Source organism: Belonocnema kinseyi, chromosome 7 (assembly GCF_010883055.1).
Source record: "Belonocnema kinseyi isolate 2016_QV_RU_SX_M_011 chromosome 7, B_treatae_v1, whole genome shotgun sequence".
In the NCBI taxonomy this organism is placed as follows: domain Eukaryota; kingdom Metazoa; phylum Arthropoda; class Insecta; order Hymenoptera; family Cynipidae; genus Belonocnema; species Belonocnema kinseyi.
The window spans coordinates 51,753,511-51,768,333 of record NC_046663.1 but is presented as its reverse complement, the minus strand read 5'-3'; the positions used below and the strand labels follow the sequence as shown (position 1 = coordinate 51,768,333).

Here is a 14,823-nt window from a genome sequence, read left to right as displayed (position 1 = left end):
AAGATGCGCCATGAAATTTCCTATGAAGTGATATCTTAAAAAGTTGAATTTTCGAAAACTGATTTTCAAGCCATCAGGGGCCAACTCGAGCGGCCTGAAGCAATTGACTTTTCAACAAAAAAATACGAATTTTAAGCAAGCAGTAAACTTTCTGCAACAAAAACTTTTCATTTTTATCTAAGAAAGATGCAATATTCCTACTAAAAAATATCAATTTTTAAATTAAAACGACAAATTTTCAGAAAAAATAGTGTTTATCCAAAAAAGATTTCAGTTGATTTATCAGCAACAAAGTATGAATTTTAAACAAAAAGGTTAATGTTCACGAAAAGAGCTGATTATTTAACTTAAAAAGACGAATTTTAACAAACCAGTTGATTTTGCAAACAAAAAGGATGTCTTTTTAAGAAAATTGTTGAATTTTCAACCAAATAATAAAACTTGTAACTAAAAAGATAATCTTTAGGAGAAAGTTTTTCCGAATTTGCAAAAATTATGTACATGAGTGAAGTCCCCCTCCCCCCTAACCTAATAAATCGTAACAAAATATCTGATCCCTCCACTTTGAGCCGTTACGTAATTTAAGTATGGTCCCTAATGAAATTCTAGAACTAAAAAAGTTATTCATCTGGAAAATTACTTGACAATCATCGGTGCAGTCACAGCAGCATAAAAATTCTGGATCCAAGTTAAGATTAACACCCTCTGTCGGTTCTCTTTGAGTGCTATACCTAATCGTATCAGGAAGAGCATGATCAATCTCATTTACACATGGAATGGGAACGTTCTCTACCCCGTAACTCAAATCCTAAAAAAAATCAAAAACATAAATTATTATAATTATTAATATTCATTCATTTCGCATTTCGATCTCGATTCATGATTAATGAACTAATACTAGAGTTCTTAAATGCCCAAGAATTTATGTTGAGCAAATGCTGTCGAGAATCTGCTCAGCATTTAAGCTCGAGCAGAGCAATTATACAGCATTTAAGATAATTTAAAGCACTTATTGTTTAAACAAATATATGTCCATGTGTATATCATAAATACTATATATATATATATTTTTAGAAAAACATGTTATTGATGGGGAAAGTTCCCTTACGTAAGACACAAAGGTTCGCGATCCTGCCACCGTGCGAGATAGCGCACTAGTCGAGTAATGAAGAGTTTGAAAACATAAACGCGTTATCAGATCTTACTGATCTGCTTATCAGTAAGTTTTTGTTATCGAGATCATTTACTTTCGTTAAATTTCTGGCATTTTAATTCAAACATAATTATAAATATTAACATGTCTCGTTGCATTATTTTAATTGTTTCATATTTTTGAAAGTCCGCTTTATTAAATTTATTTATAATCTTATAATGTTTAAGCTTTACTGTGCGTATGTTACTTTGACAAAGTTTAAAAATGCGTTCATATGATTTAAATTATTAAATACATGTTGAAAACATTTATTTTATTATATTCAAATTTGAAATTAAACCTTCACTACTCTACTATTACACCCCCCTAGTGGCAATTTTTGGAATGAACCGGAAGCTTCAATAATAGAACTTTCCCCTCCACGAGAGTCCTCGGACGTGCGTATACGACAGTCACCTATACTTTTTTAAATTACAGAGTTGCTACAGATCAGGTAATTCTAGAAAGTCAGGGTAATCCTGATAGAGTCAGGGAATTTTTGAAACACTAAAGTTGAAGTTATTTTATTATTATGGTCAAAAATCGCAACTATTTTGTTGAGAATTTATCTTTTTTGATTAAATTAAACTATTTCTAGTATGAAGTTAAAATCCTTTTTGGTTGAAATATCAAATATTGAGTCTTTCGTTAAAGATTAATATTCTTTGGTTGAAAATGCAAGTACTCAGTTAACAGTAGAACTACTTTTTTTTGAAATTCATTTATTTGATTGATGATTCATTATTTTAGTTGCCAAACCTTTTTTTGTTCAAAATTTAATTATATTGTTGTAAATTATGTCTGCAAATTTAACTAGTACATATTTGATACAAAATTTATCTTCTTATGTTAAAAATTCGAATATTTGGTTTAAAATACCTGCATTTGATTGAAAATTCGAATTTGTGTGGGAATATTTTAACTTCTTGATGTCTAATTCCTCTTTTTGTTTGAAAATCCCTTTAAAAATTCGTCCATTTTTGTAGAATTTTTTTTTTGATAGACATTTAATCTTCTTAATTCAAAATTATACTATTTGGTTGAAAATTTACTTTGAGTTTATTGAAAATTCAGGTTTTTACTAAAAAATAATTATTCTATTTTTAGTTAAAAATTTATCGTTTTGAATTGAAAATTCAACTGTTTGTTGAAAACCCATCTTTTTGGGAGAAGAGTACTCTCATTACTTGAAACTTAATCTAGTTGGTTAATAATTAATTTCTGTGGTTGAAAATATAACTATTTTGCGGAAAATTCGTTTCTTTTTTGGTTTAAAATGTATTTTAATAACTGAAAATTTAGTTATTTTATTTTTGGTAAAAATTTATGTTTTAGTAGAAAATTCATGCATTTGGTTAACATTAATTTTTTTCAGTTAAAGTTTTATCATTTTAGTTGAAAATTCACTTTAACTATTTCAGTTTAGCTTTTTCGATAGAAATGTAATCTTTTTCGTTAAAAATGTTCTGTTTTGTAGAAAATTCAATTTTAAGTATTTTGTTAAGGATTCATTTCTTCGGTTGAAATAAAAATGTAGTTATAAATTCGTTTTTTATCGATAATTCATCTCTTGGTTTGAAAATTTCACTATTTGGTGAAAAATTCATCACTGTTCCATTTTTGCTTAAAAACTTATATGTTTAGTTACAAATTAATTTTGCTGAAAATTCCCGTTTTTGTTGTTTAACATTAACTTTTCTAACTGCAAATTGAACTAATCTAGTTTTTGTTTGTAAATTTATCTTTTTTAGTTGAAAACTTACATATTTTATTGAAACTGTATCTTTTTTGGTAAAGAATTATACTTTTGGGTTTAAAATTGAATTATTTTGTTGAGAAATCATTTTTTGTGTGAAAAATTTATTTATTCGATGAAAACAAACTATTTTGTTTAAAATTCGGCTTTTTTTTTTGGTTGAACATTTATTTTTCTAAAATTTTAACTATTCTAATTTAGGTAAAAAAAAGATCTTTTTTGGATGAAAATTCATGTCTTTTGTTGAAAATGAGTCTTTTGTGGTTAAAGATTCATCATTTAGTTAAAAATTAATTTCTTAGGTTGAAATTTGATCTTTTTTAATTTGAAAACTCAACTAAAAAGTGTTTAAAATGTATTTGAAAACATTTTTTTTGCATTAATATTATTAATCTTCTAGGTGTATGGTTGGTTTTATACCTAGAAGAATTTAGAAACTGGGATATTGTAGCAACCCTGAATAAGGCATTGTTTAATGCGAATAATATGTTTTCTATTGCTTTGACTTCTTTTACCATTTAAATTAAGCGTCCTTTCCAATTATGTATAAGCGAATGTAGTGATTATTATTAATAAAGGTGTAAAATACGATTTTTTAAATTTTAATTCAAAATGCTCACAAAATTCTTATTAAATTCCCCATGCTCGTGAGAATTTCTCCGAGCACTTCAACTTTTTAAAACACTAACAACTACCACCTACCTTTATATTAACAAAACACTTATCCAGAACAAATTCGGCAAGACAGTGAACCCAGTGATCAAACTCAAATAAATCTACCGACATCGGACTCTTAGTAATTCTCAAATAATGATGAAGTTCTTCCATATTTCGAAGTCTAACTCCACACGGTGCATGGTACAAGGTAACTTTCTTTCCTTTCGAGAATTTACAAAGCTGCCTGTTCCATCCACAGAGCAATGGAATTGAAAGTGGAGAATATCCCTTTAGATCATCTGGAGTAAAGGTACAACTTTCCAGACACTTCGGACCACATCTGTGATGTGTATATTTTTTAGGGTTCTTCCTGTTTTGAGTTTGATAATACTGAAAGACAAATACTTCATTTAAGATGCTATAGGCTATAGGAAATCATTTTAATGGATTGTGCATAATTTATTTTAAAAATTAACCTATTAAAATGTACAAAATTTAGCTTTAAACATTCAAGAGGTTTATTTTTAATGGCATCAGAATTCGATTCAACATTTCTGGAAATTGAAATTCTAAGCATGAAGCGTTTTTTAATACTACTTTTCAAATGTCAACAATTTTAGTCTTAAATAAAGAATGTATGAATAAAACTGGACACAAGAAATTGTAACGTTCGAAATTGAAAATTTAAGACTCAGGAATTTTTACGATTGGTAATATTATTTAACAAGTAATAGAAAATGATAAAAATTCAACTGATTATTTAAAAAACTGTTGAAATCAACCTTAGAGACTTTGTATTTCTAAAAATTTGTAAAATACCCGGACAAAAAATAAATCTGTCATTTTCCGGGTTTTCCCACTCTTATAAAATTCCCGGTTTCCCGATTCAGCGGTCACCCTGAAATCTTTGAAACCTTGAATTAATCACTTAATCACTCAAATGTCGAGTGATCAACCCCTCAAATCGAACTCATGAAAAATGGCACAATTTAATGCGATATCAAGTTACTGACATTTCAAGTGATTGCAAAGGTGTTAATCCTAAGAATGAAAAAAAATTCCCGGTTTCGAAAAATTCGATATGAAAGATGTGGGTGTTCTTGCAATGTCTTGACTTACAACAATACTGTGCGAAGGTTTTGTCTCAGCGCTGACATTGTAAGTCGGCTCTGGAAGGACTTGTTTTTTGGTTGTGCTCTTCTTAGCAACAGCGCGCGATTGTTGTGTAGGAACAGAGGGCATTTCGTTCACAACTTTATCGTTTATGCGAAGGGTGTTGAAATTGACAGCGGGTGTTGGTTGTTGTTCGACTTTGCGATTGAGGAGATCATCTTGTTCGATGGAATTGGTGTACTCCACATAGGGCAGGTTGGTCTTCTGTAAATTCAAACACACATTTTTAATAACTGCCACTATCTCTAACTTGAAAGAATAACAATCAATAATGAAGAAAAGCTGACGTTAGTTGACGTTGGGAGTCGATGGCGAGACGGAGCATTCAGACCGGCATGGCTGCCTTGCTGTCTTGCATTGGCCTTCAGCAATTCGACATAAAGTGGTCCTAATCTCGCAGATCCTCGATAAATCCACTCGGTTCGATTATCTGCATCGAAATGCATTTGCACCAAGCTGGCGTCGACCTGGACAACTCGTGCTATCCACCACTTTCCATTCCACTCTGTTTTTACTACTTGTCCTGTCTGCAATTTTACCATTGGCCTTTCTGGATAAGATTCCATATATTTCTTCACGAAATCTCGAGAGGGACTTGGCACGTCTTCCCAAACTTGGGGAGAACTCTCGGAGACGAGATAGATGTTCTTGTGAAGAACGTATTGCGCATATCCGTCGTCGAAAAATACCAGATACCTTCAATCACAAAATTCAAGCCAGTCAAAGTGCCTACACGGTTTGAAACAGGGTGTATACTCAAATCCTGGAAAATAATTCCCTGTCAATTCTAGGATTTTTTTTTTCAGGTATCTCAAGTTTCTTTCAGGCATTATTTTTCATTTTAGGGAGACACTCAAATATTTTTTACATTTTAAAACAATCCAATCGGAATATGTATACAGTTTTGCGATTTTATTATAATTAATGTTTTTCCAAGTTTCTAGGGATTCAATTAATATGTTTCATTTAAAAAGCTTTAAACATCGATATTACAAGATATTCCTAAGTATATTAGCATTAATGATTAAATAAATAATTAAATAACTCTGAAAACATAATTATTTCCTAATTTGTCCCTAAAGCTCATTAATTAAAATAATATTAAAACACATCTTTATTTTATCTTCTTATGCTAGAAAATGCAGTGCATATTTAGGTAAAATTGATGTGGGTGTTTTATTAAATACAATTTTAAGTTTTGAACCGTTTTAAATTAATAACTTTTCGGGTAAAAATATTGAATTTCCAACAAGATGGATGGTCGATTTTTTCAACAAATAACATAGATTTAGTTAAATTTATTTATTTAGCAAATAGTTGAATTAGAACCAAAAAAATCAATTTTAACGAAAAATGAAAAGTCAAATTTTCAATTAAAAAAATTAGAATGAATTAAATAGATGAATCTTTAACTACAAGCGTTAAATTTAAACTAAATAGAGGAATTTTCAACCAAGATGATTGATTTCTACCAAAAGATGCGAATATTAAAAAGAATACAATAATTTTCAACTAAAACATATAATTTTTCAACCAAAAATTGAAGTTAAATTTTCAGTTAAAAATGTATTGTTTACCAAAGAGATGAATTTTCAACTGAAATTATTGAACATTGAATTTGAACAGTCACATTTTCCGTTAAAAAAATAATAATATTTAAAAAATATATATTATATATATAATTTTAGAAATAATAATTATATTTTTGAATAAAGTGATAAATTTTTATCTCAAAAGGATGAATCTTTAACTCAAACAGTTGAATTTTAAACAAAAAGATTAATTTTCTAACGTAAAAGACGATTTTTCAACAAAACATATAAATTCTCAACCAAAAAGTTTAATTTTCAACTAAAAACTATCAATTTGTACCAAATAGTTGAATTTTTCGAAATAAAAATTATCATTTTGTAAACGAAAATAGAACATTTAAATTTTCAAATGAAAAAATTAATTTTCAAGTAAAAAGATTGCATTTTCAACAGAATAAATGAATTGTTAACCAAATAGTTAAATTTTCAATCAAAGAGATTAACTTTCCACCAAAAAAGACGATTTGTCAACAAATTACATGAATTTTTTTCAAGTAAATAGTTGAATTAGAACTAAAAAATCAATGTTTTACTAAAAAATGAAAAGTCAAATTTTTTATTTAAAAATTAGAAAATGAACCAAACTAATGAATCTTGAAGTGGAATATTTAAATTGTTAAGAAAGAATATAAATTTTCAACTAAAATGATGCATCTTTAACTAGAAGAGTGGAATTTAAACTAAAAAGATGAATTTTCAACCAAGAAGATTGATTTCTACCAAAAGATGCGAATATTAAAAAGGATAAATTAATTTTCAACTAAAACATATAATTTTTCTACCAAAACTTTAAGTTAAATTTTCTGTTAAAAATGTAATTTTTAACCAAAGAGATGAATTTTCAACTGAAATGATTGAACATTGAATTGAAACAGTTACATTTTCCGTTTAAAAAATAATAATGAAAAAAAAAATATTATTTATATAATTTCCAAAAAAATAATTACATTTTTGAATAAAGTGATAAATTTTTATCTCAAACGGATGAATCTTTAACTCAAACAGTTGAATTTCAAACAAAAAGATGAATTTTAACTAAAATGAGGAATCTAACTAAAATAATTGAATTTTCAAATGAGAAGATTAATTTCTACAAAAAAGACGAGTTTTCAACTAAAATAATTAGTTTCTAACTAGAATAATTGAATATTTAACTAAAACAGATTATTTTTCAACCAAAAATAAATTAGTTCAATTTTTAGTTGAAAAAATTTATGTTCAGCCAAAGAGATGAATTTCCAACTAAAAATATAGAATACTTAACTTATATATGTAGTTATATTTTCAGTGTAAAAAATTTTGTTGAACCATAAAAGACGAATTAAAAAAATTAGTTACACTTTTACAAAAAGTGATGATTTTTCAACTAAAATGATGACTCTTGAACGGGAAAAGTTGAATTTTAAACAAAAAAAGATTGATTTCTGAGTAAAATTTTGAATCTTTAATTAAAATAATTGAATTTTCAACTAAAAAGATTAATTTTCTACTAAGAAGATTAATTTCAACCAAAAAGTACGAATTTTAACTAAAAAATATAATTTTTCAACCAAAAATTGAATAATTAAATTTTCATCTTAAAAAGTTAAGTATTTAACCAGAGAGATGAATTGTGAAATATAATGAGGAGTCTTAAACTGAAGTAATTAAATTTTTATTCCGAAAAAGATTAATTCTGAACAAAAAATGTAGTAGTTGATATTTCAACCAAAAAAGATTTTAACTTTTAATCAAAAATAATTGAATTCAACACTGGAGACTTTTCAACATGAGTGGAATATTCAACTAAGAAATCTTCTTTAGTCATAAGAGAGAAAAAATTGCAAGCAAACTGTTGAAATTTCAACAGAATACAGGAATTTTCAAGCAGGTATTTGAATTTTCAACGAAAATCGAGCAATTTCGAACAAAAATTGAATAGTTCCTTCTTCTGTTTAAAAACAATTTTAAATAAAAAAATAAAACGAATTTTCAACTTAATAGTTGAATGGAGTAATATAAAGCTACTTCCATGAATGACGAATCATTTTTATTCAATTTCATATTGCAATTGAAACCTAAAAATTAGATAAGCTCTCTTAAAATTCCCTGATATTTCCAGGTTTGTCCAGGTTTATAAAAATTCCCTGACAATTTCAGGTTTTCTAGGTACGGTAGACACCCTGTGAAATTACATAATTTTAAACGGTAATTTAATTACCTATATTTATTTGTAGACTTTGGAGGCTCGGCGATAACACCACTGTAAAAACTGTTCGAGTTTACATCATGAAAAAGAGCGACAACTCGAGTAGCGACGGGAATAATCACGGAACTTGGAATGGCAATAGCAAGTTGTTTTCCCGTAATTAATTTTAGTGTTTGATTATTTTTCTTCGCTTGTAGTTTCACTTTATACTGAGAAGGACTCCGGCTGACGACATTCGCCACCTGATGGAAAAATTGATATTAGGAATTTTATTTCTAGCAAGTAATTATAAATGCTAAATCTAGAATAAAATCCTTATCGACGGACCTTGCCTTTCAGCCAAGGAATGAGAGCGTGTTTCATAATCAGGACAACAGTGTCGACTTCGGGAAGTGTTTTTACAAGGGGTCCCGGTGGAGGCAAATCAGCGGCAACTTTGACGCTATCCCTGTCTATTTCTTCGAGAATAACAGGCTGATTATCTTGAGGTAGCACTGAATTTGAAGGTCGAATTTGAGTCACTTTTTTCGTGGCAACTAGAGGGAATTGATGATTGTCTGGCACTCCATCACATATCGTGAGATCTTCCAACATTTTTATACTTGGACGGAATTCATCATAAAGTGTGTTCCGTAGTTTATCGAGCTTGTCCATCATATCTTTCACTTCTGTGTCAAGTACATCGTTCTCATCTTTTGACAAAAATGTTTAAATCGTAAAATGCATAATGCTAAGTTGAAAATAAGATAATTGGGTGATGGGATTGCGATTTAAAATTGGCCCTGGAAATCAATCAATTCAATCTATCTAAAAAAAAGTGGTGTGATGAAATATTGATACAATCTCCAACTCACTCTTGATGAAAACCTGATTGGCTTTTAAATGATATGTGAATGCTATGGTGGCGAAATGCTTCATTTTCCTTACAGATCTTTAATTATCTACTTGGATAAGAGATATCCTTGGGCTTGGAAAAGTTTGATAAAATATCAACGTAACCGAAATACTTCGAAATATTTCAAGCAATTTCAACCGATTTTAAGATATTTAAAGGTATTTCAAAGGCTTTTAAGAGATTTTAGACCAATTTAAGAGATTACGAAGAATGTTATGAGGTTTGAAGGGATTTGAAAAGAGTCATTCAAAAAATACGTATATTCGTGAGCAAGGGGGGTATTTCAAAGTATCCATCTCCATATTAACGCCACTTTCTAGCGTTTATATAGAAAAAGTTAGCTTTAAACAATACTAATTTGCTGAAACAATTATTTTTACTCAATTGCATTAATTATGACCTCAATCTAAGAGAAAAGTGGAGAAAAATTAGAAAATTTAAGAAAAAACCGCCACTGTCTAGCATTAATATAGAAGAAGATTTTCATAGACAATAATAGTTTTTTGCAACAATTATTTTTACTAAATTTCATCAATTATGTTATCAATTTAAATAAAAAGTGGAGAAAAGTTTTAAAATTTCAGAAAAAACCGCAACTTTCTGATATAATTAAAAGAGAATATAATTTAAAATATAATTCAATTGTTTAAAAAAATATCTTGTAAATTTAAATTAATTATTAAGTTAATATAATATAAAAATGGGCAACAAATTAAAAATTTAAGAAAAAACTGCAACTTTCTAATATTGTTCTAAGAGAATATTATTATAAATAATAATAAATAACAGAAGTGCTAAAAATAATTTGAAAATTTTGGAAAAACCTGCGACTTTCTAATTGTATTCTGAGAGAAAATCATAAAAACAATAATAAGTTGTTGAAACAATGTATATAAACATCGAATTATCAGTAGAAAGTATTATTTTAAATATTGGAAACAAATTTTATTTTTAAAAACTGCAAAAAAATCATAATTAACGCCAAAAACCTATATAACAATAATAATAAATTTATGACGATGCTATTTAGAAAGTAATTATTCATTTGCATTCTATAGTTAATTCCTTTGACAATGAAACCTCTGAAAATAATTTTTTTAACCGTATTTTTGTATGGATTTGAACATCCCTTGAAATATTTTAAAGTTATGCTTGCAATCCGTTTGGAAGTTCTGTGAAATACTTTGGAAATTCCTGCAAAAACATTTGGTAAATGCTTATTTCCAAAAATTCTTCAAAATCGCCTAAGATGATTAAAATTTATAGACTTTCTGTGAAAGTCTTTGAAATTTTTTAGAATTCGTTACATTCTCTCTAGACAATACTTGAAATAACTTGAAATCTGGGGGGCCATTTGCAAAATACGTGATACATTTTTCATGAAATTTAATCCCCCAATAAAGACTGTTACTTTGAAAGAGCCCTTTTGCTGTTTCTTTTACTTAATTAATTTCTTCTTAACTTCCGGTCATTTCCGTGCTTTTTCCCGGTTCGCAGACATTTTTCACGGGTAATTAATATAAAAAATTAGAACTCTAAACTCCATGCGAATTAATGAAAACTGAACTGCAAATTAAAGCACTCAAGATGGAACTCTTGAATGCCAAACTTTTAAAATTGAAATTTAAACGTTTTTTTCATAAAAAATGTTGTGTTCAAATTCTGATCTTACACCTGTAAAATGGAAAGTACTAACACTTTTCAATTGAATAATTTAAAAATTAAATGCATTTACACAGAAAAATTTTGAAATTTTAACTTTAATCAATTTTATACTTCAAATATTCAGAATTAGTTCTAAAAATATAAATCCATGTTATCATTTCCAATGTACCACATTGAAAAATCAATCAAAAAATTAAAAAAATTTATTTATAGTATTTTAATAGAATGAAAGCTTGGCACATTAAAACTTGAACCATTGATTTTTTTTATAACTGAACATTTTTTACATTAGAAGTTGAATTATTTTTATTTTAAATAGTTTAGATATCCTTAAAAAGCTCCAAAATTTTATTTCTCAGCCTTGAAAAATATATAAGTTGCTTCAAATTGTTTTCAAATTTAAAATTATTATTAAAAGTTTTTTACAATTTCTAAATATCTTTTAAAATTATTCCAATTTTAAATACTTTTAAAAAATAAAAAATCATTTTCAATTTTCCTAGCAATCTTAAGAAAACTTTTTTATTCTTTTGAAAGTTTGCACAATTCTTAAAAAGTGTATAGATTATTTGTCCAAAATCTGCAAAAATCTACATTTTGTTTTAGATTAGGCCATGGCTAATCGCAGCGGAATTTCGGTACGAATAGCCAGATTTTGTCGGAACACACACTTGGTTTAAATTATTTAAATCATTTCAAAATTTAAATTAATATTAAATATTTTAAAAACCTCTAAATATCTCTAAAAATCATTCGAACTTTTCTACAGATAAAAAGTGTTCAATTGTTATTTACACATAAAAATTCCACAATGACACTTAAATTTAATTGTTTTGCTAACAGAACAATTAAAATCGTAACGTTCAAAGTTTAAAAGCTCCTTAAAAGTTGAACGATTGAAGGCTTTCTATTTCAAACAATTCAGTTTCTAATTATTTACATTTTTTTACGACTAAGGCTTTTCAATTGAACCAGTTTAATTTTTAAAGTTGAACTGTCGACTGTATTTGAAAATTCTTTAAATTCCCGGTTTCCCGGTCATCCTGTTAGATAATTAAAATAAAATATAAATCAATGTACTTATGCTACAAAAAATCGTTGGGAAAGAACTATTATAAAATGTATCAACTCACGATGAATTTTTTCCCACTGACTATGAAGGGCTTTGTTAGCTTCCGCTACTTGAAAGTCGACATCGTACTTGATTCTAACAGAGGCTAGGGATGCTTCCAATTTTTCCTCAATGTCCAAGAGAAATTCTTCTGGTAAGTAAGAATCTGAAAATTTATTTCAATAGAGTAAACAGGAGTTAAAAGTGACTGAAATCGGAGAAATCTTTAGTTCAGAATGGAATTTTGTAATTGTACCCTCGTCGTCATTTTTGGTTTCGCTATCAGACTCGTCGCTGTCAGAAATTTCCACCTCCATTGTGTGATCAGGAAAATTGCAACTTAATAAGGGTTTCCGATCGAGGAATGTATTGACAAGTGTCTGCAAATGCAAAAGAATATTTCAACGGATTTTTCTTTTAAAAATGAGAGTGGCGATTTGGCAGACGATTTCAATTTTCCCGGTCAAGTAAAATTTACATATTCATACCTGCCGCTAAACGCAAACATTTATTTAAATTTTTGTTTGAAAGATGATTTTCCAGCTTAAAAAATGAATCTTCAACTGAAATAATTGAATTTTTAAAGAAAAATGAATTTGTACTTAAAAGATACATTATCAATCAAAACCTAAATAATTACATTTTAAGTTTAAATATCAAGGTTCAACTAACAGAGGAATTTTCAAAAAAAAACTATGGAATATTATTTTGGAATAAGTTATATGTTCAGTTAAAAAAAATTATTTTCCAGACAAAAGAATAACTCCAAAAAAATAGTTAGATTTTCAAAAAAAGTGATGGTTTTTTAAAATGAAATTATACATCTTTAACTGGAATAGTTGGATTTTAAATCAGACGAATTTTCAACTAAGAAAGATAATTTTCAATCAAAAATTGAATAATTACATTTGTAGTCAAAAAATGAATGTTCAATCAAAAAAATGAATTTTTGTATAAAATTATGAAATATTTAACTGAAATAATAGTTACATTTTCAGCTTCACAAAACAAAATAATCTTCAACCAACAAAAGGAACAGATTTTCGGCAATAATTTCCTTGTCATTTAAAGAAAAAACTAGTTTTAAATAAAATAGCTCATAATTCGAACAAAGATATATATTTTTAATTAAAATCATAAATCTTTGACCAAAAAATTGTTTAACCTTCAAACAAGTAATTTTATTTTCAAGCTTAACTATTAATTTTCAACTAAAATGATAAATCTTTACTTACAATACTTAAATTTTTAACAAAAAAGAAGAATGTTTAGACAAGAAGATTAAATTGCAAAGAAAAAAATAATTTTGTACAAAAAAAAATCGATTTTTAACCAAACATGTAGATCTCCAACGGAACAGTTGAACCTTCAATTAAAAAAAAAAACAAATTTTCATGTAAATTGTTGAACCAGAAAAGATCAATTTTCAACCAAAGTTGAAGATATTAATTTTCTACCAAATTGATGAATTTGCAACAATAACGATAAAGTTTCTACAAAAAAGGCGAACTTTTCACAGTACATCAATTTTCAAACAACTAGTTTAATTTTTAACTAAATAAAACAATAAATAAAAATGCAATAATCAATTATGGTTCAATTGAAGGAAACAGAGATAATCGGTACATAAAGTAGAAATCACTTTTCTAAATTGACCAAAATGATGAAAATAACGAAAACTTGAATTTTATTGCGATCAGAAGTAAATTGCTCCGTTTTTTAATTGAATTCCCGTTTTTTTCCCTGTTTCATAAAGTTCCCGGTCAATTCGCCACCCTGAAAATGAATTTTTGGTATATTTTCGGGTTTTTAATCATTTGAAATTTACCTGTTGATGTTCAATGGCAATATTCAGACACTGCTCGCAAATTATTCGTTTCTTTTTCTTTGATGTATTTGCTCCATAAAATGTACAAGCAAAAGTGGGAGCAGTTTTCATATTCATTCCAGAAGTGCATTGGAAATTGATGCAATTTGAATTGCAAGTTTTCAATTTTTTGTCATTTTTCTTATCGTCCTCCGAATCATCATCGGAAATCAATTCTATGATTTCCGCGTCTGCTTGGGTCATTTTTTAATTCACTTTTCCAAATATTCTTGGAAAATGAATTTCACTGAATATCAATATTTATATATTAATATGAATTAATTAAGAATATAAACAGAAAATGTTTTGGCAAATTCTTAATCTTACATGTTCTCAAGTAATACTAAAACTACATTTTTGTAAAACTATACTTTATTTATCTTGTAATTAGACTATTTTTATACTAATTTCAAGAAAATATGGGAAATAATTACAACTTATTGAAGCAGATTAAAGTAATCGTTTTTAAACGCATGCATTTAAAGATCAAAAACCAAACTAACCTCTGTTTTGTTATATAGCCGTTATAGCATATGAGATCACCATAAGATAATTAAGAAGATTAATTAATAATCAAATGATCAGTGATGTTCCTTGAGTAAATTATTATTATGCGAATTTTGGCACTAAATGCTCATATGTTTAAAAATTAAAAGAACATTCGGAGTGTATTCTCCATTCTAACCTCATAGACGCCAAATTCCGGCAACGGGCAAACATTTCCAGA

At 27.6% G+C, this 14,823-nt stretch overlaps 1 protein-coding gene across 1 annotated transcript in view; it reads right to left on the bottom strand.

Annotated features, from left to right (window-relative positions):
- Window positions 1-14,814, bottom strand: part of LOC117176819 (histone-lysine N-methyltransferase eggless) — a 20,370-nt gene extending 5,556 nt beyond the window's left edge. The window contains exons 1-10 of the mRNA XM_033367140.1: window positions 14,600-14,814; window positions 14,058-14,343; window positions 12,486-12,609; window positions 12,252-12,395; window positions 8,886-9,250; window positions 8,571-8,800; window positions 5,066-5,474; window positions 4,725-4,982; window positions 3,651-3,995; window positions 641-808 (exon numbers count right to left, since the gene is read on the bottom strand). Of these exons, the coding sequence (XP_033223031.1) occupies window positions 641-808; window positions 3,651-3,995; window positions 4,725-4,982; window positions 5,066-5,474; window positions 8,571-8,800; window positions 8,886-9,250; window positions 12,252-12,395; window positions 12,486-12,609; window positions 14,058-14,300 (2,286 nt within the window). The 5' untranslated portion in view covers window positions 14,301-14,343; window positions 14,600-14,814. The remainder of the gene's footprint in view (window positions 1-640; window positions 809-3,650; window positions 3,996-4,724; window positions 4,983-5,065; window positions 5,475-8,570; window positions 8,801-8,885; window positions 9,251-12,251; window positions 12,396-12,485; window positions 12,610-14,057; window positions 14,344-14,599) is intronic.
- Between the last annotated feature and the right edge of the window lie 9 nt (window positions 14,815-14,823).